Source organism: Sphaerodactylus townsendi, linkage group LG01, assembly GCF_021028975.2.
Source record: "Sphaerodactylus townsendi isolate TG3544 linkage group LG01, MPM_Stown_v2.3, whole genome shotgun sequence".
In the NCBI taxonomy this organism is placed as follows: Eukaryota; Metazoa; Chordata; class Lepidosauria; order Squamata; family Sphaerodactylidae; genus Sphaerodactylus; species Sphaerodactylus townsendi.
This window is the reverse complement of record NC_059425.1, coordinates 67547481-67572369: the sequence shown is the minus strand read 5'-3', so window position 1 is coordinate 67572369 and position 24889 is coordinate 67547481. Positions and strand designations below refer to the sequence as shown.

Genomic DNA, 24889 nt, shown 5'->3' with positions numbered 1-24889 from the left:
TACTACCAGCAGGTAACGCTAAAAAGTGACTGTTGTTGTTAGACAGGCACACTAAGATATAGGGTAGACACCCTATTTCTGTTGCCATCTTTTCATTCTGTTAGAATGAATAGCGAACAGAATTGTGCCTTCTTTATGGGCCAGTCCTATCCATTATATATTGATGATTTTCAGAAAAATGGTAAAGATATTACTAGTCCAGCAGGACTAGGCAAAATGAGGACCGTTTGGCATGCTCTCTGTTGTAGCTATTATGACGTGACAACTATGAAGTCTTTTAAAGTTATCATGGAATTGTTTATTCCTTAGGAGTTTTCTTAATACTGTAAATATTTTTACTATTTATTTTATTAAATGTCTAAAAAAAAAAAACCCTTTTCAGCCTCATTGATTTCATACACATTTGAAATATAGTAGGTCAATTTACAACAAAATAAGCAAATAAATACGTTAAGGGTGAAGTCATGCCCAGCCTATAAAATAAGGTTTGTTGAATTTTCCCAGTTGTTGCACTTTGCAGTCACACTGCCTGAAACTGAATTTACTTTTCATACCTGTAGTAGTTGGGTTGGGCAATAGCATTGCCTTGGATGCAGCAAGCTGGGTATTCTACAGTTCTCTGCTTGGGCTGGAAAAGCTATTTTGGTCTCTGTATGTTTGGAAATACACATTCTTAGTTTTCTACTTTTTAAAAAATTTACTGGCATAATTTTAAACTGCACTTTCCTAGACAAGGAGTAAAGGAAAGAGACCAAAGGGAGTTCTCTCTCTTTCTCTCACCCCCACCCCTTCTGAGTTTCTTCTGGGTCAGGCAGTGCTGTCGTCTCTGGTGGAATTCTGTCTGGAGGTCTGCCAGCCAAGGCTGCAGAGGAAGTATGTCAAATCAGCGCATTCTCAGCTGTTCCAGCCAGCCACTTTTCTGTCCTTCTCAGGATTTTTAAGCTGTTCTGTTCTCTGTCAGTGAACCATGGCATCCCTTGTTGGAAAGGTCTGGGCATACAGGAATCTTGTGAGCCAAAGATCTAGTATGTATGGCAGCCTATCTTGGCAAGTAGTATTTAAAGAAAATCATGTGATATAACCTGGATTCAGCTTCCTCATTCAGCAATGGACTTGTTGGACTGGCTTTGGGGAAGTGGCTGTTCCTCAGCCTGAGACTGTGATCTGAAAAATGAGAAGGACAGGATGAAAAGGAAGAAGACAAGGCCAAGTACACATGCAAATCAAACACTTCTCCTTGTTATTTGTTTAATAGGAATAACAGCTCTACTCTTTTCTCATAATCTGAAGCAATGATTCAAAACTGAAGACTGGCAGACATTTGAAACTGCTAGCCTAACACTTAGAAATGGTCCAGGCTGGCCTGATCCTGTCAAATCTCAGAAGCTAAGCAGTGTCAGCCCTGGTTAATAATCAGGTGGGATTCAGCAGGTTCACACCACTTCAGCAGAACCGGTTGTTAAAATGGTGCTTGTAAACAACCAGTTGTTAAATTATTTGAATCCTACCACTGGATGGGAGACCTCCAAGGAATGCCAGGATTGTTGTAAAGAGGAATGCAATGGCAAACCACTTCTGTTAATCTCTTGTGTTAAAAATCTTACAAGGTTGCCATAAGTAATTTGACAGCACTTTACATCTACACTCATAGAAAGGAGTGGGGTGTGGAGGAAGTATGCCTTACCTCCCTGCCCATCACGGTGTCTAGTCATACACTTTCCAATGCCACAGACAGCCATGCAATGGCGTAAGACCTGACTGCGCAAAGCCAATGTATGCAGGGTCTCTATATGCATGGTCAGAATCCGAGATTAGATGTAGGTGTTCATCTGCAGTCATTGAATTTATGAATACTGGATTGGACAGGTTTGGCAATGCATGAGTGCTTTCTGACTTTGGAGGTAACACTAGGATGCGCAGTAGTTAGAGACGTAAGGAATATTCTTTCACCCTCCCACTCCTTGGCATATGTAAGACTGAGTCTTACTGTGTATGTAAGTATTAGTCCATGTACAAATATGTAAGTATTAGTCCATGGAATGTTAAAAAGAACCCTTTTGGACTCGGTCCATATTAGGCAATATAGAATTCTGTAATACTTAACAATATTTCCCAGATCAGGAGCTGAGGGCTTGTTTGATTTGAAGTGGGAGCATAGTCCTCATTTTAAACTTACCACAGGCCTGTGTCAAATAATACCCCCCAAGGCCTCCTGTTCTGTACCATGTGAGGTGTGGAGTAGGTAGATAGAGCATAGCAATCACACAGATTATGGGGTAAGATGGAACTTCAGCTTGCTTTCAAATTTCTCATATCCTTTCCAAGCTGAAGTCTATTGAGATTTTCTTAACATGGGGGGGGGGGGGGGCAAAGAAGAATTGCACCTGAGAACCCTGCAGGCATTCTATAGCTCTTGTAACACACATTTCCCACTTGCCTGTGTATGCATATAACAGCACTCTGGCTGTTCTCTGTCAGGGATTCTACTCAGGCTGCTGAAACTGCATCCTAATAAGGGCCGATAAAAATGGTCATATCACCCACTGGCATAGTTCGCCTCATTTACATTGTTACCCTGCTTTGGAGGAGGGACTTCCCGAGTCTCACGGCTGGCACAGAGAATAAAATGTGATGCTGAATCGCCTTCTGGAAGGCAGCCAACTCTTTTCTGTGCTACAGGCTAGCTCTGAGGAGTTGGGATAAAGACTGTGCCTCTATATACTGATTTGAAATTAACTCCCACATTAACGTGAGACTTCTTCCTTTCTATATAAATATAAATAAGTTCAGGTTGCTCATGTGCAAATTTTCTTTTGCCTGCACACATTTTCTTCTTCCAAAATTCAAAAATATTTGAGGTCATTCGCTCTATTCTATCTTTCCAACATATTTTGCTGCGGTTCTGCCCTGTTCATGAAACACAAATGGCAACCTCTTTAGTTGGAACCTCTGTAAAGGAGTCTCTTGCTGTGGTTTAACAAAAAGTGATAGTTGATGAAAGTCAGGACCTGTGGCAAAAAGAATGTTAATATATGACTATAGATATAGTTCATCAGTAGGAGTTGCCATGAGGTGGCCTCCCAAATTAGCTTTCCAATTCAAGAGCATATCTGAGCCTGGAGAAGGTGTTATTCCAAAGCTACTAACTGTGACTTCAGAAATTCCTGAAGATTTGGTTGTAGTGTCTGGAGATGGTAGAAGGGAGGGAGCTCAGAAGGACTGTAATGCCATAGAGTCCATTTCCCAAAACAGCCGTTTTATGCAGAGGAACTGATCTCTATAATCTGGAAATCAGTTGCAATTCCTGGAGAACTCCAGGCCCCAATCTGCAAGTAGGAAATCCTACTCCTCTAGCTGAAGGGCGGCAGCAGGTATGTGAGCATGGGTGGAAAAGTAAATAAAGCAGTGAATTGTTGACTGGGAGCACTTCTGGTGCAGAATCCCCCCCCCCCCCAAAAGTCCAATATGCAGTAGTGAAACTGCTGCCCTATAGAAGTTCCTCTTTGTCTATACCCAAACACTACTAGCATATATGTGTTCCCAATGGTCTCTCCCACAAAGAAAACCAAACCTAACTAGTGCTGCTCCTCAAATTTCTCATTGCTCAGAGGAGAGGGGCACATAATACAGAGCTGCACTGGAACTGGATGTGGGCTTGATCCCTTGATTTCCCCCTCCAATTGCATTGGAGACCTTTGAAAGGTGACTTCATTTCTTCTTTTTTCAGCTGTAAAAAAGTTAACATTTTCTGAGCCATAGTTACAGCATACAATGACAAAAAAGAACATTACCATAAAACTGTAAATGTAGTAGCAGAATACTGCAGCAATAGCAAGGACATGTATTTTTAGAAGTGTGTGTTGTTGTATGAAGGTTATATGAAGTAAACTGCATTCTCTCTCTCTCTCTCTCTCTGTCAGCTGGAGCCAGTTGGAAAGAAGCAGTCCTACAATAACTTTACTCATGGAAGATCAACACTCAAGTGTCCAACCTCAGTAAGTGACAATGGACTGCCAAGACATGATTTCAGATTTTTTAAAAATTAAATAAAGTCATCAGGCATGGATTGGGTTGGGTGTTTCAAGTCGCTCTGGCCTGCCCCACCAATCAACAGGCACTGACAATCGGCATCCTCCCCCTCCCACCGGTCTAAAATCCGTGCATGTGTGAGAGAATCCCTGTTGTTAAAGGACGTGGTTTTCATTGCAGTAGAAAAAAACACAGAGGGAAAAACCTTGTTTTTTAGACAGAAAAGCAGTTCCCCATCCGGCTCACTTCAGTTTTTTGCCTCACACTCCCCTGGCCTGTGTTTTCCTTCCATCAGTTGTCTGAGGCTGATTTTTCACGGTCAAGATGCCCTGTGGTAGATCCGGGAATTTACCTGCCACAACGTTTTTTGCCCTGCTTCAAACTTTTCACAGCTCCCTGGTTCTTCCCTGGAGTCTTGGCAAAGCCGGTGCATCATGCCCCAGTGGTTTCTTCATGAGCCTCATGCTTTTCCATTTGCACCCCGAGCTCTTCCAGAATCTTGTCCATGCGTGCGCGGAAGAGTTCTGTTTCCCGTGTTCTGATTGGCTGATTCTCTCCCCATTTTCCCCACTCACTTTCAGTTTTAAATGACTCTGAACACAAAACAAGCACTGAGAATCAGCGCCCTCCACCCCTCCTCCCCATGTAAAATCCTGTGCGTCAGAGAATCAGCACCCTCCACCCCGCATCTAAAATCCTTGCGTGCATGAGAGAATTGCCGCCCTCCACCCCCTCTGTCTAAAATCCTTGCATGTATAAGAGAATTTCTGCCCTCCACCCCATCTAAAATCCTTGCGTGTGAGAGAATCACCGCCCTCCACCTCCCTCTGTCTAAAATCCTTGCGCACGTGAGAGAGAATTGCCACCCTCCACCCCTTGTCTAAAATCCTTGCATGCGTGAGAAAATCACCGCACTCCACTCCCCCCTCTGTCTGAAATCCTTGCATGTGTGAGAGAATCGCTGCCCTTTACACCACCACCACCCCCATCTAAAATCCTTGTGTGTGAGAGAGAATTGATGCCCTCTCGTTTGTGGCACCTGCACACACTGCTTTTCTGTCTAAAAAACAAGGTTTTTCCCTCTGTGTTTTTTTCTACTGCAATGAAAGCCACGTCCTTTAACAACAGGGATTCTCTCACACATGCACGGATTTTAGACCGGTGGGCGGGGGAGGATGCCGATTGTCAGTGCCTGTTGATTGGTGGGGCAGGCCAGAGCAGTGAGGCAGAAAAAAATGGCCCTGATTCTGCTGCCATGGTGTTTTTCACAGCAGTGGAAGCCACTGGAGCAGGGGTAGGGAACCTTTAACACTCAAAGAGCCATTTGGACCCGTTTTCCACGGGAAAAGAAAACACTTGGAGCCGCAAATAATTTTTGACATTTAAAATAAAAATAACACTATATATATAGGGGTTTTTTTTACCTTTTACTCCACTCATTCTGAGAAGTGCATGGATGTGCCCGCCCTGTTACCTGCAGGGCAGGCAAGGATGAAGCCAGCGACTCAGCCTTGCCGGCCGCCGGGAAAGCGCCTGCCCCGCTTCAACGGGGCGGGCGAGAGGGGAAGCCCTTGGCGCGGCCCAGCCAACCGTGGGCAGTTGGTGCGCTTGCCCTGCTGCCTGCAGGGTGGGCAAGGATGGGGCTGGCGGCTCGGCTCATGGAGCCACAGTGCAAGGGCAGAAGAGCAGCATGCGGCTCTCGAGCCGCAGGTTCCCTACCCCTGCACTGGAGTAACACAGGGGCATTTCCAAAAATTCTCTGCGGGGCGCCACCGGGGCAACATCGTTGCAGCACCAGGAGCTGTGGAGAATTCCCGGCTGCACAGGAATATTCCCTGTGCTAACAATGGTACAATTTTGCTGTAACAAAATGGCCTGAGTGTTCCTGTTACTTTGGTCAGTGATTCCTGAACAGGATACTAAGGCCACAAGAGGGTGCTGGAGTGTGCCTTAAGAACCATAAGCTACCATGTTGGATACATCAGTTATTCTGCAGTTCCCAAATAATGTCTGAGAACTTTAGCGTGCCACTAGCAGGAATGTGCACCACATGATTAAGTGCTCATTCTGCAGGTATCCACCATTCAGCGCCCTTTGACTCAAAGGATGCCCTGAGCAATGTTCATTCCCTCCCTCAGTCTGCTTACCTGTGGTTTATCTGATAAGGATGTACCTAAATTCTTGGACACAGGCTGGTCTATAGATGATAGCTACAAAGTGAATCAAATAAGCTTCACTGTAGCCCAGAAAACTGGTTCCATTCCTGAAGTGACCAGTTGAAACAAGGGGAGGGCATCCTGCAATATGAAGGCAATATGAAGCTGGACTGTTCTGCACATGCAAAGAGGCTGTCTGGCCATTATTTTGTCTGTCACATGTTTATCCCATCCTTCCTCTAAGGAGCTCAGGACAGTACACATGGCTCTTCCTTACTCTTCCTTATCCATACAATAACCCTGCAAGGTAGGTTTGGTTTAGGGAGCCAATCCAGAAGTATTTTGAAGTATGCTTCCAGTTGTAATACAACTAATGTGATCCTGTGTTCATTTCCTGCAATCCCCCCTGTTACCTCCGTGGCTGAAGTGCTGCCTCTGCTCCATTGCCTGCCTCTCCACACCCCACTCCTCCTCCTGTAGCCACCAGCAGCACTCAGCTCCTCCCTCTTGGGAGGGTTACAAATCACGCCTGTGAGTAAACAAGAACAGTCACATGTATATTTACCTAGTTAAAGAGGAAGGATTAGAAGACAAGTTGAAGGAAGGAGCTGCAAAAATAGTTTTTAAGGACAGGCTGAAAAGGAAGGAGGGAAGAGGTGACACAGAGGAGAAAAAGAAACCAGTAGAGAAAGTGGAAGGATTTAGGAGGGCATCAGACAAGGGAAGCAAAAACACTGTTCGTATACTCTGTGAAGCTGGTGGGCTTAAAAGAGTGTAGCTAAGGTTGGTATTTTAATTGCCTGATTGAGCAGTAAGGAAACATACTGCAATAAAAAAAACTCTCCCAACCAAGCAGCAGTGGCGTAGCAGTTATCATCAGGTGCACTCTAATCCGGAGGAACCAGGTTTGATTCCCCGCTCTGCCGCTTGAGTTGTGGAGGATTCTCTGGGGAATTCAGTTTAGCCTGTGCACTCCAACACACGCCTGCTGGGCGACCTTAGGCTAGTCACAGTTCTTCTGAGCTCTCTCAGCCCCACCTACCTCATTGGGTGTTTGTTGTGAGGGGGAAAGGGAAAGGATTTTGTAAGCCCCTTTGAGTCTTCTACAGGAGAGAAAGGGGGGATATAAATCCAACTCTTTGTTGTCTTTTTTGCCCATCAAATTGCACATGACTTATGGGGATTTTCAAGGCAAGAAACATTCAAAGGTGGTTTGACCCTGATATTCCTTGGAGGTCTCCCATACAAATACCAACCAGGGTTGATCCTTCTTCACCTTCTGAAATCTGAGGCGATCAAGCTAGCCTGAGATATCCTGATCATGGCAATTTTTTATGTTATTTTATGGTGCTCTGCCTGAAATAAATGTTAGACATACTTAGAATTGTTGCCTCTTTATGCATTTCATGTGTCATAAGCACACTCTGGTTTTCTGATTAAAACTAGAGGGCAAAGAGACAAGTGCAGATGATGTTCAAAGGGAGGAGCCATCATTTCATCAGTCTAGATAGAGCCGGTAAGGGCAGGTTTGTGGACACCCAGAGAAGCAGATTATAAAATAGGAGGAGTATCCAATAGGGAGATCAGGGGGAATATCATCCGGCTTTGGGAGCTAGCCAACCACAGATGATGTGGATTTTGTTTCTCAGGAGAACTGAAGGTAAGGCCTTGACAGGTGAAATTATGAGACGTTCTGCAAATATTTGCAAGTAGGGTGAGGAGTTAAGCCCTTGGTCCTGTAAGGATTTACAACAGCTTTTTCTCTTGCTGTGCAAGTGAAAGTACAGAAGCTAATATTTAAGGGGAAACTATTTGCTTGGATTTAGTTCCTAAATGGCTCGTTCTCTTTGGGGGAAAAAACTCTTTCATTTCACCACAGGTTATTAGAGTTGCATACTCCCAGTTGGAGGGTTAAAATAAATGTGCTAAAAGCCGGACTCATCTAGCAGATGACATACTTCAAGGGAATAGATATGTTTATGGCTTTTGAAACTGTTAAGATGGTGGATCCTGAAGTTGTACCACTGGGGGAAAAAAATCAGGGGATTTGTGGGGTGCCTATTATTTCTAATGGAATGAGTAGCATGCAGACTGAATGCTTCTATCTTAAATGTTCTGTAAATTGTCTCTTTCTGCTGCAGGAACACCCTTTTCTTTTCACATCAAGAAACAGTGGATGTCAGAGTTCAGGAAGCATGTCAGAAAACAGTGGAACTGTGGTCCCTTACTGGGCTGTGATTGTGGCAGTAGCAGCTGGATTCTTGGCAGGCTCCCTGATTATTTGGGTTTTGATGGCTCAGAGAGTCAGGAAACACCCACAGGCAAGAAACACAGGAATTGAAGGGAAATCAACATCATTTTAAATTTGCACCTGCACCAAAGAGACCTAACATAATATCTTCCTCCGGTGACACGAGGAGAACAGTATGACAGCTTAGCGATAACTTTACACAGTCTATATTTAAATCAAATATTTCCATTTGAAAGTAAAGGAAGAGACATCAATCTGTGCCTACCAGCCCAGACATCTCAGAAACTGATGACAGACCAGAGTTTAAAATATGAGATTACATACAAGGACAGTATACTTGGAAAACTAAAGCAAGAACATTTCAAATTTATCAGCATTACCAGATTACAAATAAGATATGTCTAGTAAAATGAAAATACTAAGATTAAAACCTGATTCTTGGCAATGATTAAATGGTCTATAGCTTGCATGCTTAATTCCCACAAAAAGCCCTGAAGTCCCTACTGCTGGAACTCAAGAGGCTCCGAAGTTATAGACAGGAGCCTGAACAGGTGCAGTGGGCGGCCACTGCACCTAGTGATTCTAGGGCCTTGACTTTTTGTCAGAATTTCTAAGACCACATTCCATGATAGTCCTAGGAAGGATTCACTGAGTCCCAGGGGTAGCATTCGGGGGGGTCTGGTAGGCTGCAGCAGGAGGAAGTTCTGTTCTTCTCACTGGTTGGGTCTAATCTGTGAGGCTAAAATTCTGACAAGGAGCTAAGAGCAGACCTTTTCTCTAAGAAAACTAGAGAGCACATTTTTGCCAAAGTATGAGCCAATTCATATCCCTATTTGGTGTATTCAGCACGTGCAGTGTCCAACACACAGAAGGCATGTGATTACCTCAATGAATGTGTGTCTTGAAAGACATTTTCCATGACTTTGCAAAGCTGCTAAAATGGGTTGGACTCTTTTCTCCTCAGGGACATACAAATGTTTATGTCAGGGACTGCTGTAACAGTCAAACCCCCATTTATTTATTTTTTTGAGAAATGGCCTTAGAGAAGCAGGGGGAGAAGCAAATATGTGTGGAACCAGGAAAAGAACAAATACTGGAAGCAGGGAGTGCTGAAAGCTATGGAAACCAGAGCAGAGGCATGAAGGATCGGTAACATACATGCAGAAGAAGAAGAGGACAGAGAGTTTGGATTTATACCCCATTTTCCTCAACCATAAGGAGTCTCAAAGAAGCTTACGAACTCTTTCCCTTCCTCTCCCCATAACAGATCTTGTGAGGTAGGTGGGGCTGAGAGAGTTCTTAGAGAACTGTAAATAGCTCACAGTCACCCAGCAGGCTTCATGCCGAGGAGTGGAGAAACAAATCCAGTTCTCCAAATTACAGTCTATCCCTCTTAACCACTATACCACGCTGCCAGAAGTGAAGCTGGAAGGCAGACATCCTCTTTGATCATTCTGCTACTTATATATGGATGATTATCAATCTTGAAAGCCCACAAAGCACATCTGCTAGAGTGTGGGGCATGGACTTGTAGAACTCTAATTCAAATCTTGGCTGTGCTGTGAAGCTTGCTCTTCTTTAGCAGTTCATGGTCTCTTGGCCTATGAAGGGAACACTCTTCATCTGTTCTACTTAGAAGCAAGTCCTAAGCTATTTGATGGGGCTTGCTTGCTCCTTAGGATTGCAGCCTCCATCCCACAGAAGTGTTACAAGCTCTAACGCTGTTCTTAGAAAGAGTGAATTCAAGCATAACAAGGAATTGTTAAGGCTGGGCTCGAACTTGGTATGTGTATGAAGGAAATGCGGCTTTGCTGACACGACAAGTTTATTGCAAAGTGGAGAATTCATGTTAAAACTGCTGTTAAGTCTGTTCTCAGCATGAAAGCATGGCTTTGAAAAATAATATTAATTATGCAAATATACCTTTCAGGTTACTTATTGAGGGGTGGGGGATACACAATAAACTTGTAGAGAAAAGTTGGAAGAAGACATTTCAGATTATTACACTGCAATTTTAAACTCACTGATCTAGGGAATTAAAGGACTTCAAGCTACGGCAGCTTCTAGGAAGCATTATGGCTCAAATGCACCATGCTGAGCTATAACAGGGAACTGCACAGCAACATCAGCAACTCTCTCGTGCTGCGTCTGAGCATTTTGACAGGCCAGATGTGCACAGTCTCATCCCTGCGAGGTGTATCTCTTGGTTCAGTGGGCATCCAACATGGAAACAAAATGGGGAAATTAATTTCAAAGCCCTGTCTTAACAAAATCAACGTGTATAATCTTTGATAGGACAAAGAAAAAATCATCGATATGAATAAAGCATATTCTGCAGTTGGGTACAAATTCATTCTGGGAAGGGCAAGTGGAATAGAAAAGCCTATTTTCCAGCCCCTCTCACTGCTTTTTCTGGAAAGAAGCCACAAGTTTAGGTTTCCTCATTGGTGTTAAAAAGGGACAGAGATGCACCCACTGTTCTAAGGGACCATTTAAACAAAGGCAAGTGTTGAAAAAAACATTGAACTTTGGATATATTAGAAAATAGCTTATTGAGCCGATTATAAAATTCACTCACCCCAAATAACATTGACTTACTAAATACTAGAAGGCCCAACATATTCCAAATTCACACACATGCACAGTATGTAATGTGTAAATCCAAAACAGAGAGGTGTGGAGAAAAATCAGGGACCAGATTATATTGCCTATCCTGGTATGATTCTGCATGGGAAAATTGTCTGGGGTGATCTGGACTGACAATGACCCCACAAATTAAACCTGAACAAACTTGGTGAGTTAGGGTATCAGGAGGTACACGGGGATGAGAGTAAGGGACCTACACAAAGATCCAAGTTTTAAAAAATTATTTAGAAAAATGGTATGCCCAAGGTAGCTTACAAGGTAACAACAAATCATACTAATTTAATACTAATTAAAATCCAACATTACAAACCCAGCTTGACACAAAAACATAGACCATATTATACATCACACACTGCTTAAAATAACAGCTTTCATACTAAAAATTATGCCCCAAGGAAAGATCCAGGAAAAGATGGGTGGGGTTGGGGAAAGGATAGTATGATGAAGTCACAGTGCACGGGTGGGGGCATGCACAGAGTATAAAAAGGTAGCTTCAGAGATTCAGAGAAGTGTTGCCTGTTAAGATACAGGAGGTGAGGAATACAAGTTACAAATTTGATTTTCTGAAGAAGAGGAAAAGAATGCTGATGAACTCAGGGGGAGTGTCTGAGGGATTTCCTGGGCCCTAGGCAAAAGACTGGAAGCGGAAAGGAAGTCTGTGAGAGGTAGTATTGCTGTCTGAGGGTGGATCTCTTTTGTGCGAGGCCCTTTGTCAATAATACACACTACTCCATTGCTGGGGTAATAAATTGGCCATAGCCATTTAATTGAGCAGAAGCGTGAGGTAAAGCATGTGTCTGGATCTGATCATACGGGTAAAGTGCTACAGCTCAGCAGGGCGGGTACCCCGTCCCGAGCTTCATTCTACTGTGGGGCTCTGCCGGGCGGATGCTCCTGGCCAGAGATGTTCCCCTTTGGCTGGTTCAGCAGGGGCGGTCGCTTCTTGCCACTGTTGCCGTTCCCAAGGGGAAGGCGTAGCTCCCTAGCTCCTTTCCCCTTGCTCTTCCAGAGCCATACCCATGTGCCAAACCACCAAGTACTGGGCTATGACAAAATAAGCATGCATTAACATAGAAACTTAGGGAGAGGTGGGTGGGCAAATTGTCAGTCGGCGAGCACATGGCCCGGACAAAGAAGGGTGGTCCCCTTTAAAGTCTCAGCTCGCCCCTCCTTTCTTCTGGTGACACTAGCCCTTTCTAGCGTGGCTCCCCTTCGCCCTTACTGGGCGACATCAGCTGATCTCGCTTCTCCCCACCCCGAGCAGCAATCACGCATAGTGGTGATTCACAAGCGTCTTTAGTTATATAAGTGAAGCAGATGATACAAATCAAAGGCAGACCTTGAGTAACTGAAGGTTGATGTCACCCCAGCATCTTTTGTTTGAAAGGAATGTGGCCGGATAACAGGACTTTGACACGAAACTGCATCAGTCAAAATGTGTTTAGCAAAGATCTGAGCTCTGAGTTTGTGATTGAGTCAAATTTTCGCTGAGCTTCTTTGCACCAAGGAAAGTCTATCTGAGCTTGTCACACTGACAATGAATGCTTTATGATGAGGCTCCTGTCATTATACTTCCACGGCTATCAGGCTGGGTGTCTCCACTTCTTTGTATTATTTTACCAATTTACTTCACATTATTCTATAAATACCAATTTTGGAGTGGATGATGGGCAACAAGTCAACACATAATCCCAACAAAAGGAAAGTGCTACTGGTGAGGGAAAGTTTGGCCGAGGAACTGAGATGTCTCCAGTTTTGGATAAGGTTGAACTAAAGGACCAAGTTCATAACTTGAGGATGCTGCTGTATCTCAGTCTTTGATTGGATAATTAGGTTGCCAGTAGCAGCCAATAATGTTTTTCACCAGCTTCATCAAAAAAATACCAAAAGACCTTTTCACTGTCATGCATGCCCTGGCAACATCTAGCTTAGACTATTGTATTATACTCTATGTGGGGCTACCCTTGAAGATTGTTTAGAAGCCCTAATTGGTACAGAATGCTGCCGCCAAAACGTTGACTAGAGTGGGTCATAAAGAACACATCATTCCAGTCTTGTTCCTCCTAAAGTGGCCACCTAGGAAAGGGCCTTCTAACTTGTGGCACCAAAACTGTAGAATTCCCTTCCCAGGAAGATTTATGTTGTCCAGTTTAATTATTGGCCTCCTCCAGTGGCTGAAGACTTTTCTGTTTTGTTTCACATTCCCTCACTCGTTTTCAGTTGTTCTCCTTTCCATTTATGTGTCTGAATCTATACGTTTACAAGCTTTGATTAATTGTTTTGTTGCATGCACATTTTTAAATTTGTTTTTAGGTTGCTATTAAAAAGTATGCAGTAAATATGCACATGGCGCCACAGACATAGCCAACCATCTCCAGTGTGATGCCAACAATGTGCATGCATACGCTAAGTCAGTTCATTCAAGAGCATGAATTGTAGAGCTGCCTGCTCTGGCTTGGAAAGTCCTGGAGGCTTTGGAGGCAGAGCCTATGGGAAGTGGGATTTGGAAAGGAAAGAGAGTTCACTGGAGATACGATTCAAAAAAGTGTACCCTCCAAAGCTGCCATTTCCTCTGGGAGGATAAACCATTGTTGCCTGGAGATCAGTTATAATTCTCAGAGATCTCCAGTTAGTACCTGGATACTGATAACCCAAATGAACTGCAAAACAGCCTAGCCATAAGGATTTTTTCTCTGTGGATTTTTGCAGCCTCCAGTTCTGGCGCGTATGACTCCAGTGAGCCTTAGAAAAGGCTGTCCTATTGACATTTCTTGTTAAAATCTATGAACTTGTGCACAAGCATGGGCATTTAAATTCCAAGATAGCCTTCAAATGTTAGTTAAAAGAGTTAAAAATAGTTCATTTAATATTTCTCTCTGTCTTCAGGTTCCAAATGAGCCAGCAGGACAAATTATTCAGATGATCCTAAGGATTGCTAACAACACTTTCCCCAGGGAAAGGAATGGGCTTTCCAGCTAGACAGGACCGGAGAGCTGGCCTCCAGTAGCCCTTCAGGCTCCAGCAAGATCAATTTAATGACTGCCCTTCCCATAGCTCTGTGGCACAAGCTGAATTGCTGCTGCTGCTTCCTACAATGGCCAAGAATCTGCTTTCCCCTCTGTGTCACTGCCAGTCATCATCCCTGCAAAATAATGACATGAGTCAGCCTGGCAATTAAGCCATGTAGCTGAGCTGCATTCCTTAGGCTGCCTCTTGTTTACATTCAACAATTAACAATATAATAACACTTTGCCCTTCTTTGTCAGAGAATCTCAAAAACACTTTGCAAATGTTGTTGACGTTTCCACAATGCTTCTCAACACAGTACAGAGTGAATTGGTATTATTTATTGCACCCATAGAAGGAACTGGCTTGCAAGCAAAGAGAGGGGAAAATGTCATGCCAAAGATTAGGCTGTGAATCAGTGGCAAAGCAACTTTTAAAATGCAAGCTGTGGCACCGCTTGGAGGTTAACTTCTATTGTCGAGGTTATGGTCATGTAGGCAAAGAAGAAGAACATGAAGTACTTCTTCAAGGAAGGGTATGACAAGGCATGTTTTCTTCAGAGGCTGTTTGTACACAAGAGTACCAGCCTAATTTTTTTCTCACCCCGTTTGCTGTTCTGTTTTCTAGAGAGGAAACAGCTATAATGAGTTACGACAGTGGCCTCCAAGAACATTTGGTCTCAATGCAGTCCTTATTGGGCTTTCTGCTATTAAACTGACCTGATTATCACTCGAATGCCAGGCAAACCAGGAAAGGCACACCTCTATGTATTTTAGAAAGGTATAACTTCCTGATTTAAACTGACAAAATCACTATATTAAAAATGTTACTTAAAACACAGTGTCTTGGATCCACCAGAACATAGATGTCAAACTCACAGCCCTCCAGATGTTATGGACTACAGTTCCCATCATCCCCTACCAGCATCATGTGTGAACCTATTTCTTGGGAACATGGCCAAAGTTTATGAGGCTGGTAATTCATGGTAACACAGGCACTGAACATGACTGGGTGCAATAATATACATTTCATTGCCCTCACTGCACATGGAAGTATGGAAAATAACAGTCATGTATTGGACAAGGGCTATAGTTTATTGGGCTGCAAGGACAGGGATTCTTCTCTGATATCTTATTCATCAAGGGTACAGTCCCCAGCTTGGTACAGTCCCCAGCTGGGATCCAGCTCCACTTGCAACGTTCACCAGAGGGGATAGAGGGTAGAGATTCAGCAGCCTCTTGTGCCCTCCCATTTGCATTACCCGCACCTTTTGCCAGATCCAGTCAGCCCATAAAGACAGCAAAGCTGGACCCAGCAAGTTCACTATATTCACCTGATAAAGGAAGAACAAAGGAATCCAAAACATTTAGTCAGACACCTAAATGTCAGATGCCTCATTTGGAGCAGCTGGTCTGATTTGTTCCACCACAACCGATTCTTACCAGGACGCTACGACTGTAGCTCCCTGCTGCACAGCTTTGACATGTGGGGCTGCTTCCAGGGTATTGTTGCTGCCATCACATCTGAGCATAGAAATGCACTTGACTACAATCAGCATCACCAGCACCAATGACACTGTTCCACGTCATGCCCCAAATCCAGCCCATCCATATCTCATTAGGCAAGCTCCTGGTAACCTGACAATCTGCTTGATGTGACCTGCTTAGTGATGCTACCAGAAGGTAATCCTGTGTTAAGAATGCCAGAAACGTGAACAACCTTGCTGCACTGGGGTAAAGAGGCCTCCTGTCTTTGCTCACCCTGGGTGTCCTTTGACCTCTCCAGTGCTGCCGTTAGTCAGGAGCCCTCCTGCCACTGCTTCCTCTGCTCTCAGGTCTGGAATGCATTCCGTGGAAACCTAATCCTCACACAAAAGACTTCAAAAAGAAATCTGCTGTGGGGGGTTTACTGTTCTTGTGGGATATCCAGAGCTGTAGCTACTGGTGTAAATTACTAAGTCCGAAGCTATGCGCCAGAGTCCTTTCAGGCAGTCAGCTCTGAAGCAGTACCATGTTCCCATTCTTTATTAGATTCTAATTATAGTTTAGCTTGGCAGCAAGTAGAGGCTGCCTTAGGTTTCTTTCTTTCTTTCTTTAATTGAACTGGGTAATTGAAAGTTAGGTCACTATGGGATGTGTGTTTGCATAAAGCCAAGAGTGTCCAAAGACATGGGAAACACACTAGCTCCCCTCCTCTCCCCCCTCTCCTTCCCTGCTGGAACAGACCCAGATGCAACACAAAGAAGGAGAGGATAAATGAGAAGCCTTCGGCCTCCCAAGGAGCATGTGCTGACGTCAACTTCTATGATCCAGGACTTTAATCACCATGCAAAGATTTTTTTTCCAGCTCTTGACCCTTACTAAGAAATTTCCTGTACTCCAAAATTAGAACTCAGGAGATAGAAAACAGAACAATCAGCTAAATTTTGTTTCCTTTATAAAATGTGTGGTTACTTAACAACCTTCCAAAATTAGCAGCTCTAAAGACTTGTCTTATTCTTATGCATGGAGTGGGTACAACTAACTGAAAATCTGGTTGACCCACAAGCAGAGAGGGGGGGAGTCATTTCTCCCCAAAATAAAGATAAGTAGAACTAATGTGGGAAGAAGTACCCTTTTCCAAAGAGGCCCTAACATTGTGATCCTAAACAGAGTGACACCCCTCTAAGTTGACTGAACTCAGTGGGTTTAGAAGGATGTAACTCTGCTTAGTATTGTACAGTAGGGTTTCTAGATGACAAGGCAAAAAGCTTTTCCTTCTGTCTTTTACATCATCTTGAGGGGCAGAAAGGTTATGACATGAAAAGACCTGGATCATTAGATCAGGGAAACCTTGTTGTAGCACCATTTATCGACCACACAGAAGGCTTGACAAAACAAAATATAAGCGAAGGAATAGACTGTTCTTAGCGGCTCCTATTCACTCCCACCCCATCCCGTCTCAGTTCATAGTTCCAAAACTAGGGCAGTTGAAGGCAAAGATGGGTTGTTGAGGGGTAAGGAGATATCTTTTTCAGGTGCCTAGGGGGACCCAGGACAACTCAGGGCTCTCGAGTTTTGTATTTCCAGTGCCCTCTCTTGGTTACACTGCCTTATTCTGATACTAGTAGTCAGGTGCACTGTGAGAACAATGTTAATGTCTACAGAGCCCAGTAAGGTAAGGAGGAAGACAGAATTTCATGTACCACAATCAGCTCCTGGTCTTGTTTTAGCAGAGAGACTAGAACTTCTCCATCTTCTCCTTCTGATTATGTAATCTATTTGATTTCTATGTCGATCATCCAGTGATGTCCACCTTGGTGATCATATTTGACCTACAGTGTGTAATCTGCCTTGAATCTCAGTGAGAAAGGCAGACAATAAATAATGTAAATAAATAAATACTCTGTTTTGGGATTACCATTCTGCCAGCCCTATTCCCTGTCATCTGCTGCTGCATCACTGAGTAACTTTAAGCAAATAATGTAACCACTTTCTGTTTCTGAGTTTGCACAAAGGGATGAGAAATGCTGTGAATTAATTTTCATTTTATTTTGATGTACCAGACCTTGGAACTATTTTTCGACAGACAATCCTCACTGAGATATATTTCCTCCGCACATTGCTTGGCATCCCTGTTTCTTCTGAAAATAAAGCATATGAAGTACTCCTTTTGGCGACATGCTACAGATGTGCCCTTGGGTAAAAATGCAATTGTGCGCTGCGCCCCACGACTACAGCAGCAGGCAAATTGAACAGGATGCTCACCGAAGCAACTGAACAACGAATTTAATTCTCTACAGTGCCAAGCGATTGCCTCACTGCACACATTCAGAAACACACCAGAGATAAAAGGCAGGCAAATCAATAACAAAAACAATAATAATTACAAGCAGACTACAATGGATGTAAATGCTGTCAGCTGAGTCTGACAGCTGCTCCTTGTACAACAGAGCATTTCCCTCACAGCTACTTCATCAGAGTGTTTCCCTAGGGCCTAGGCCATCTTGTGTCATCAGCTGCTGCCATTTCCCTCACAAAGGTTGAGGCATATTGCAAGATGTCAGCACTGGTGCTTTGTTGCATCTGACAGTGTAATTAAAGAAGGATTAGAAGTGGATTTGCTATCCTTGCATTCTTCCATTCGACATATTTGTCTATGTTGCTGGTGCAGCTTCTGCTGTTCTCCCAAGAATTTCCCTTCATTGTACTTTCCGCAGCATAAGGGCACACTTGTTTCACATTTGCTGAACCCAAATTACACCTCTTTCATTGAGGCTATGTTTTTGTTGCCAGATTTAATACTCTCCCCAAGGAATTAATATGTTGAAGGAATGCTGAAGCTGTCTTCATAGAGAATTCTCAATTCCTTCACTAAACTATGAGTTACAAGTATCACTAGGCAATTAAACATGGATAAAATGGATACATTTGTAATGTAGGTATGCCCTATGTAATATCCTCACCTCACTTTGTCAGACCTTAAGAGTCCCCCCCCCATGCCCCACACAAACACACATGTTAATTTTCATTTTAAAGAATCTGTGTACTTTACAAAATAACTACAGACTGCACACAAACAGCCTAAGGCATAATATATTTTGCCAGAATCAGCAGGATAAGCTGAGTATAAGTATGTACTCTTTGGGCTGAAAAGGTATCCAGGATAAGAGCCTACAGAGCAACCTTCAGCAAATGGATGCAGGGAGAATCAATTCAGCAGCACACAAAATGTCGGGTGCAAGCTGAGAAGTAAACTGACCAGAGAGTGAAATGGTCAGGCAGGAAAATTAAGATTCCTCCTGAACTCCTGTGCTCTGCAGATGTCCTGCAGGCAGTTTAAGGGGGGAAAGGGGCACTTCGAAGCATTTTCCAAAAAAGACACCTTGAACTGAAATAAGGCATCCTGAGGAAATCTTGGGGGAAAAGCTGAATGAAGTACCTTGTCAAGACACCTTTTCTGGTATCCTCAGGACATCTTATTTGTGCTGTGCTGAGTTTTATCTGCTCATAATCTGTGACTGTCTCTTTCACTATTAAAGAAAAATAAGAATGGAAAACTAATTACTATCTGAGCTTCTCTGCAAAGCTTAGAAGTGTTAATTCCTCCCTAGTGATCTTGCTAATTGGATCAAGTTTAAAAGGCTGCTGAGCTGACTAGGCTAGATACCTTCTGAGTGTTCCAATAAAAGAAAAAAATGAGAAATATTGTTTAATCTGGGATGCCTCAAGGTTTTTAGCTGTCAGTAAGTTCTAATTTTGCTTACATACCCTTCACACTAATGTATTTTAAGTAGAATATGTCATCTATATACACCAGTGGATTGGCCTGGGAAGCATGAGAATCCTCTTAAATTTACCTGGGAAAGCCTTCTCTGACAGACAATTTATGTTTGAGGGAGTAAAAAAGAGACTTGGTATTGTGATACCTCACATGCAACTGCTTAATCTACCTATAGAGATGGACCAACTTTGGGGTTATTTACACTAAGAAGAAAACTAAGTCACCCTGTAGAATTTACACAAACAAAATCTGGGGAAAAATGCAAGATATGATCATGGTTCAGAACTGGGCCTGACTAACCAAGCTATTTTCAAATAATTCATTTTGTTTCTCCTGGGCCTTTTTCTCAGTCCTATCTGGGCATGCGCCGAGGACCATAATCCCTCCTTCAACTGGCAACCCTCTATGTGTATGTGTGGGTGAAGAAAAGTCTCCATTGAGTTGGGAAATTGCTGGAGGTTTGGGAGTAGTGCCTGGGGAGGGTGGAGTTTGGAGGTGGGAGAATTCACTTTCAGAATTCAATTGGCCATGCTGGCAGGGGCTGATGGGAATTGTAGTCCATAGCATCTGGAGCGCCAAAGGTTCACCCCCATGGATCTATGGTATACCATAAAGCCTGTCCTCTCAAGCTTCCATTTCCTCTAGAGAAAATGATCTCTGTAATATAGAGATTAGTTGAAATTCTGGGGGAGTTCCAGGGGTTGGAAACCATAACCATATCTCCTAGAATCCATACTTTTCCTCACCTTCTTCTCTGGAAGCCATATCCCCCTTACCTGGCTACTATTGAGGCAACAGTAGAAGCATGAAGAAAAGTAGAACTCTCACATTCTTCCTTCTAGGGACCTGGATGCATTCTACAGCCGTATCCCTGGCATGAGGGAAACATCGTTTACAAATCATGTTTTTGCCTCTTAGGGGACAGCTTATGGGACAAAGTCTGTTGTCATGGTTGTTGTGATGTGTATTTTATTTACTTACTTCATTATTCTCTGCCTTAATAAAAAAGACTCACAGCAGATTAGAAAACTATAAAAATCATGCAATATGGACCAGTATAATAACACAGTGAATAATGCAATAAAGCAAACTTATAGAAATATGCTAATACATAAATGTTTACAAGTATGCCTGTAAACAAGAAGAGAAGAATAAGCTCTGTTTCTTCTTGTCTTTACAGTGTAAAAAAACAAATAGACTTACCGGAAATCCCAGCACTATATTGGTACGTATCTTGCTAGTTCCCTGTGCTTTAGGTAGGCTGTCTGTCATATTAAGAATAGTTCTGCATGTACCTCTATACAATTTAAAGTTTATTTGGTATTTTATTTATTTAAGAAATGCACAATCAATATTTTTAAAGGTTGAAAAATTGCCCTTTGGGTATGGAGAATGGAAATGCGCCATCAGAGGGACAAACCACTGCTATTGTGCACAGCCATCATCTCTTGCAAACTGGCAGATCCAGTTGTCCCAGAACTTAGTTCTGAAGACGTATGTCTGGCCAGAGTATGGTGGGCCTGAAGACACTTTTGGCTTCATAACGATTGTTCACACTCTGATGTAGCTGTGCTGTTTAGGCTAAACCTGGCTTTTTGTCAACTAGTCTCTGCTGCTCTGTCCTGACCTAAGGAGAAATATGACTGCATCTGGGTACGTTAGCACAGTGTGTTTCATGTTTTAATTCCTTTCCTAGTGCTCACTGTCCCTTTGAGTGTCCCTTTTCTATTTTAGATATATACTTTGCCAGCGGGCTTTTAATAGTTTGCATTACATTTTACCCTATATAGAGGCTGAAATTCTAAGGACACTTTTCTGGGAGTAAGCCCCAGTGAATAATAAAGGGCACCCTTTTGAGGAGATCAGTTTAGGAGTGCTTTTATGATCTTTGAGATTAATAAATAATAATTAAATGCAAATTGATAGTACATATGCACTATGAAAGAAATTGACTTTAAGGTCATGGTACTGGAAAGGGCATCTTTCATCATGTTAAAATAGTTGCGTAATTCTATTGCCATACTTGAGCCTGACCTGTAAAAACTGAAAAGTAATGGAATGGAACAGAGATACAGTGACAGATCACAATGAGAAATGTCCTCAGTAAAATGTACTCCACACCAAAGTCAAGCTGTCACATGCTACAACAAATGAAGAGAACTTATAATTAAAGAGCAACAGGTTGAATGAGTCAAACTTTTAAAGGTCAGTCTATGGGGCAGTGCCAGCCATAACTGACACGACTGAGAGCATTTTCAGTTAGAACACGAAAACTTCACAAAGAGATTTCAGGGACCTGGGAAACAACAGGTATTTCCCCCCCCCCCCCTCAAAAAAAAAGTCCTTCTGAAACCAGCACAGCTACTGAGAACTATTAAAAGTGTGAAGAAGGAAGGAGGAAATATATCATTTCCCTTTCAGAAAAAAAATGCACTTTAACCTTGAGACTCTTCTACCAGGGCTGTTATTTACAGACAGAGACAGTTGTGTCATTCAGTATAATGATACTAAAGTGCCACAGAATCTCTTCAAGGCCTGGATAATGCTGTATCCATTAGAAAATCAGCCCTGTTCTGAAGCTGAGCCTGGCAAGGGGGCATCTGGATTAAAAAAACTTGCATTGATTTCCAGATTTTCTGCTCATCAGCCGACTGTGCACCCTCAATCACTTTTACTATTCTGTGCCTTCATTTCCTTTCTCATTTGATTAGATGGGAAGCCATCTAGAAGCAGGGACCATTTATTTCTCTGCCTTACACATGGCATTCAAAATTTCTTTACAATTTATAAGCAGAAACCTGGACAGATGTAATGACTGACGTTGGCAGAATAAGTAAAAGAGCAAAGGTGCACAACCTGATCAAAGTATAGATAAAGCTTTGTTTGGAAACTAACATACTTGTTGGTGAAGAGGAGAATCTGTCCTGACTGCATACTAGCTGAAAGAGACAGAGTAAATGTAGGACTTCCAAGAAGAAATAGGATATTGCCTGAAGAGCAGCAATCTGGAGACAGACAAGGAATGCCACTGAACAGGAGAGAAAGTGCTGGCCACACTATCCTATCTAATTGGCTTCTTGCCAGCTTCATTTTACTCTTTTTTTTTTGCAAAGACTCTGACACATAACACTGCTGATTCAACTATCAGGTTTGCCACACCCCCTGCCCCACACTTATCCTTTTATTTTAATTTTTTCAAGGCAATGATTGCACATTTCAGTAATTTGGGTTTCACCTTACATTGGCAGGAAAAAAAACAGATTCAAAAGACACTATTCAATGGGATCACCACAACTAGTAGAACCCGTTTTCCTTAACCTCTGTCCTGGAGATGATTCGATCAGGTGTTGTGATGGTACTGCCAGAATGCAGCAACTTTCTGATGCGCATCTACAGGCATCCAAACCTTGCAATCACAACTACCCTCACTGCCAGCTCTTGTTGGGGGGGAAAAAACAACACTGTCAATCAAACTCTGGTATGTGGTTCATGCAAAATGAGAGCCAGGTCCTCTAAGAGTTCCTACAAACAAGGTAAAAGACAAACTTTCTTTACCTGTCATATACATTAGAACAAATGACTAAAACATGACACTGTTTCCAAAGTCTAACTTAAGTGCAATCCTGACCATAATTGGAGGCAGCTGCACGCCTTTTGCTCCAGTCCAGACAGCAGAAAGCTTGCCGTGCGTTAACAAAAAACATATGTGAACTGTAGGCTTTGTTTACAGTTCTGATGGGGGAGTGTTTTACCCAGGTTTTTGTACTGCATTCATTTTATACAGCATTTGCCATCCTTTCTACAAACACATGAAGCTGCTTTACACTGAGATGGACTGTTGATCTGCCCAGGATAGTACTGTCTGCTCAAGCTGGCTCTCCAATATCTCAGGTCAATATCCTTCACTTCAGGTACCATTTGAGTCTTTTAACTGCAGTTGCTGGGGACTGGACCTGGGGCCTGTTCTAGCTCTCAGCCACAGACAGCCCAGTCACGGGAAAGACTTCATAGAAAACAATTTTACATACTCAGTCAGAGAAGAAAAAGTAGGCAGCAAGTTGGTTAGTGGCAGTGATGCTAACTAATATGACAACAGAGCAGCATATTTGGGGATCACGGGAGTGTAAAATTAACCCCTTCAGTAGGCCCTTAGCTGGGTTTTCAAAAAGTTATTTGACTTGCAACTATGAGAAAGTGGTTGTGTTTCTGTCCAGACTAGGAAAAAAACTCCTGCTTAATGTAACCTTTGAAGGTGTTGAAAGGCACAAAACTGATCCAAATTTATCATTTCTCTGGCTGATTGACAGCCCTACTGAGAAGTGGGCAAAAGGGGACTTGGAAACTTCGGGCGATTTCCCACTTTTAAAAAAAATGCTGAAGCAAACCAGTCTTGTATGAATCGCAGCTTTTGAGCACGCAGCCGTTCTCCCCACTTCAGCTTGTGCCGTAGGAAAGCTTCGCTGTCTGCCGCGGCTGCAGAGAAGCAGCACTCGGCACATCCATGTGTTCGCTGGTGATCGGCAGGGTGGGTCTTTGTTCTGATTGGCTGGAGCACAGCTCTGGAGACTGAACTTTCCGGGCTTCCCCATTGCCCCGCGCGTCATCCAAAATGACGCGCGCTGAGGGGGTGCAAGAGCGGCAGAGTCGGGGCGGCTGCGTTGTCGGCACCCCTATAGTGGGGAGGGCCACTGGACCCCGCGTTACTTGGGGAAAGTAGCACGCAACAAACGGTGAGTGGGGAAACGGCCTTCTATAGAATCTTACCAATAGCTATTCAAGAGTCTTTTTTATCAGTTTGGCTGGTTCTGTTCTAGGGGCAGAGAGGTTCTGTTCATAGAAGCCTAGAGGCTCATACCCCCAAGTTCAGGGCCTGCAATGGGCTCCTATATCTAAAATGGTGCCTGTTATTCAACATTTAGCAGGGGGATGTTTTCATGGCAAAGAGGCGTAAGTAACAAACTTTTCTCTTCAGTCTACCATGATTGCCAGCTTCAGTGCCTCTAAAAACAGAAATCAAGCAGATGAAGCTTTTCCTACCACATTTCCATGGCAGGAAAAGCTTTATCTGATTAATTTTTGTGTCAGCCTGCTATTAAAGACACAGGAACAGAGCCAGGGGGAAAGTGGCAGTTCTACCAACAATCTGGCTCCCTTTCTTCCAGGAATACATGAACACAGATGGTGCCATAGGACCCTTGGAAGACACGTGGCAATTATTCGACATAGGTTTCAGATGACTTTTTTTCCTTATCTTTATTTTTTTTTTAAATCCCAGAGCATTTTTGTGACAATATTTTAACATTTGTTCCCTCAACAATGAGCTATTCCTGATTATGCTACGAACAAAGTTCTGTTTTTAGATCACCACTGATATTTGTCCTAACGATCCAATTGGTACCTTCTCTGCTGTCTTTCAGGTGCCAAAGTTTGTCCTGTGTACCCAAGCTTTTGCCATATACACTTCTTGTGCTGTGGCCCTCCCTCTTTCCTCTTTCCGGTTGCTGGGCCTTTCCCCACTTACTGTAAGCCCCGCGCTACT

At 43.2% G+C, this 24889-nt stretch overlaps 1 protein-coding gene across 1 annotated transcript in view; it reads left to right on the top strand.

The window, feature by feature from the left end:
- The window catches only part of PLB1 (phospholipase B1), a 133986-nt gene extending 124931 nt beyond the window's left edge, over window positions 1-9055 (top strand). Inside the window, exons 52-53 of the mRNA XM_048504965.1 lie at window positions 3921-3995; window positions 8327-9055. Coding sequence (XP_048360922.1) covers window positions 3921-3995; window positions 8327-8548 — 297 coding nt within the window. The 3' untranslated portion in view covers window positions 8549-9055. The remainder of the gene's footprint in view (window positions 1-3920; window positions 3996-8326) is intronic.
- Window positions 9056-24889: the final 15834 nt, after the last annotated feature.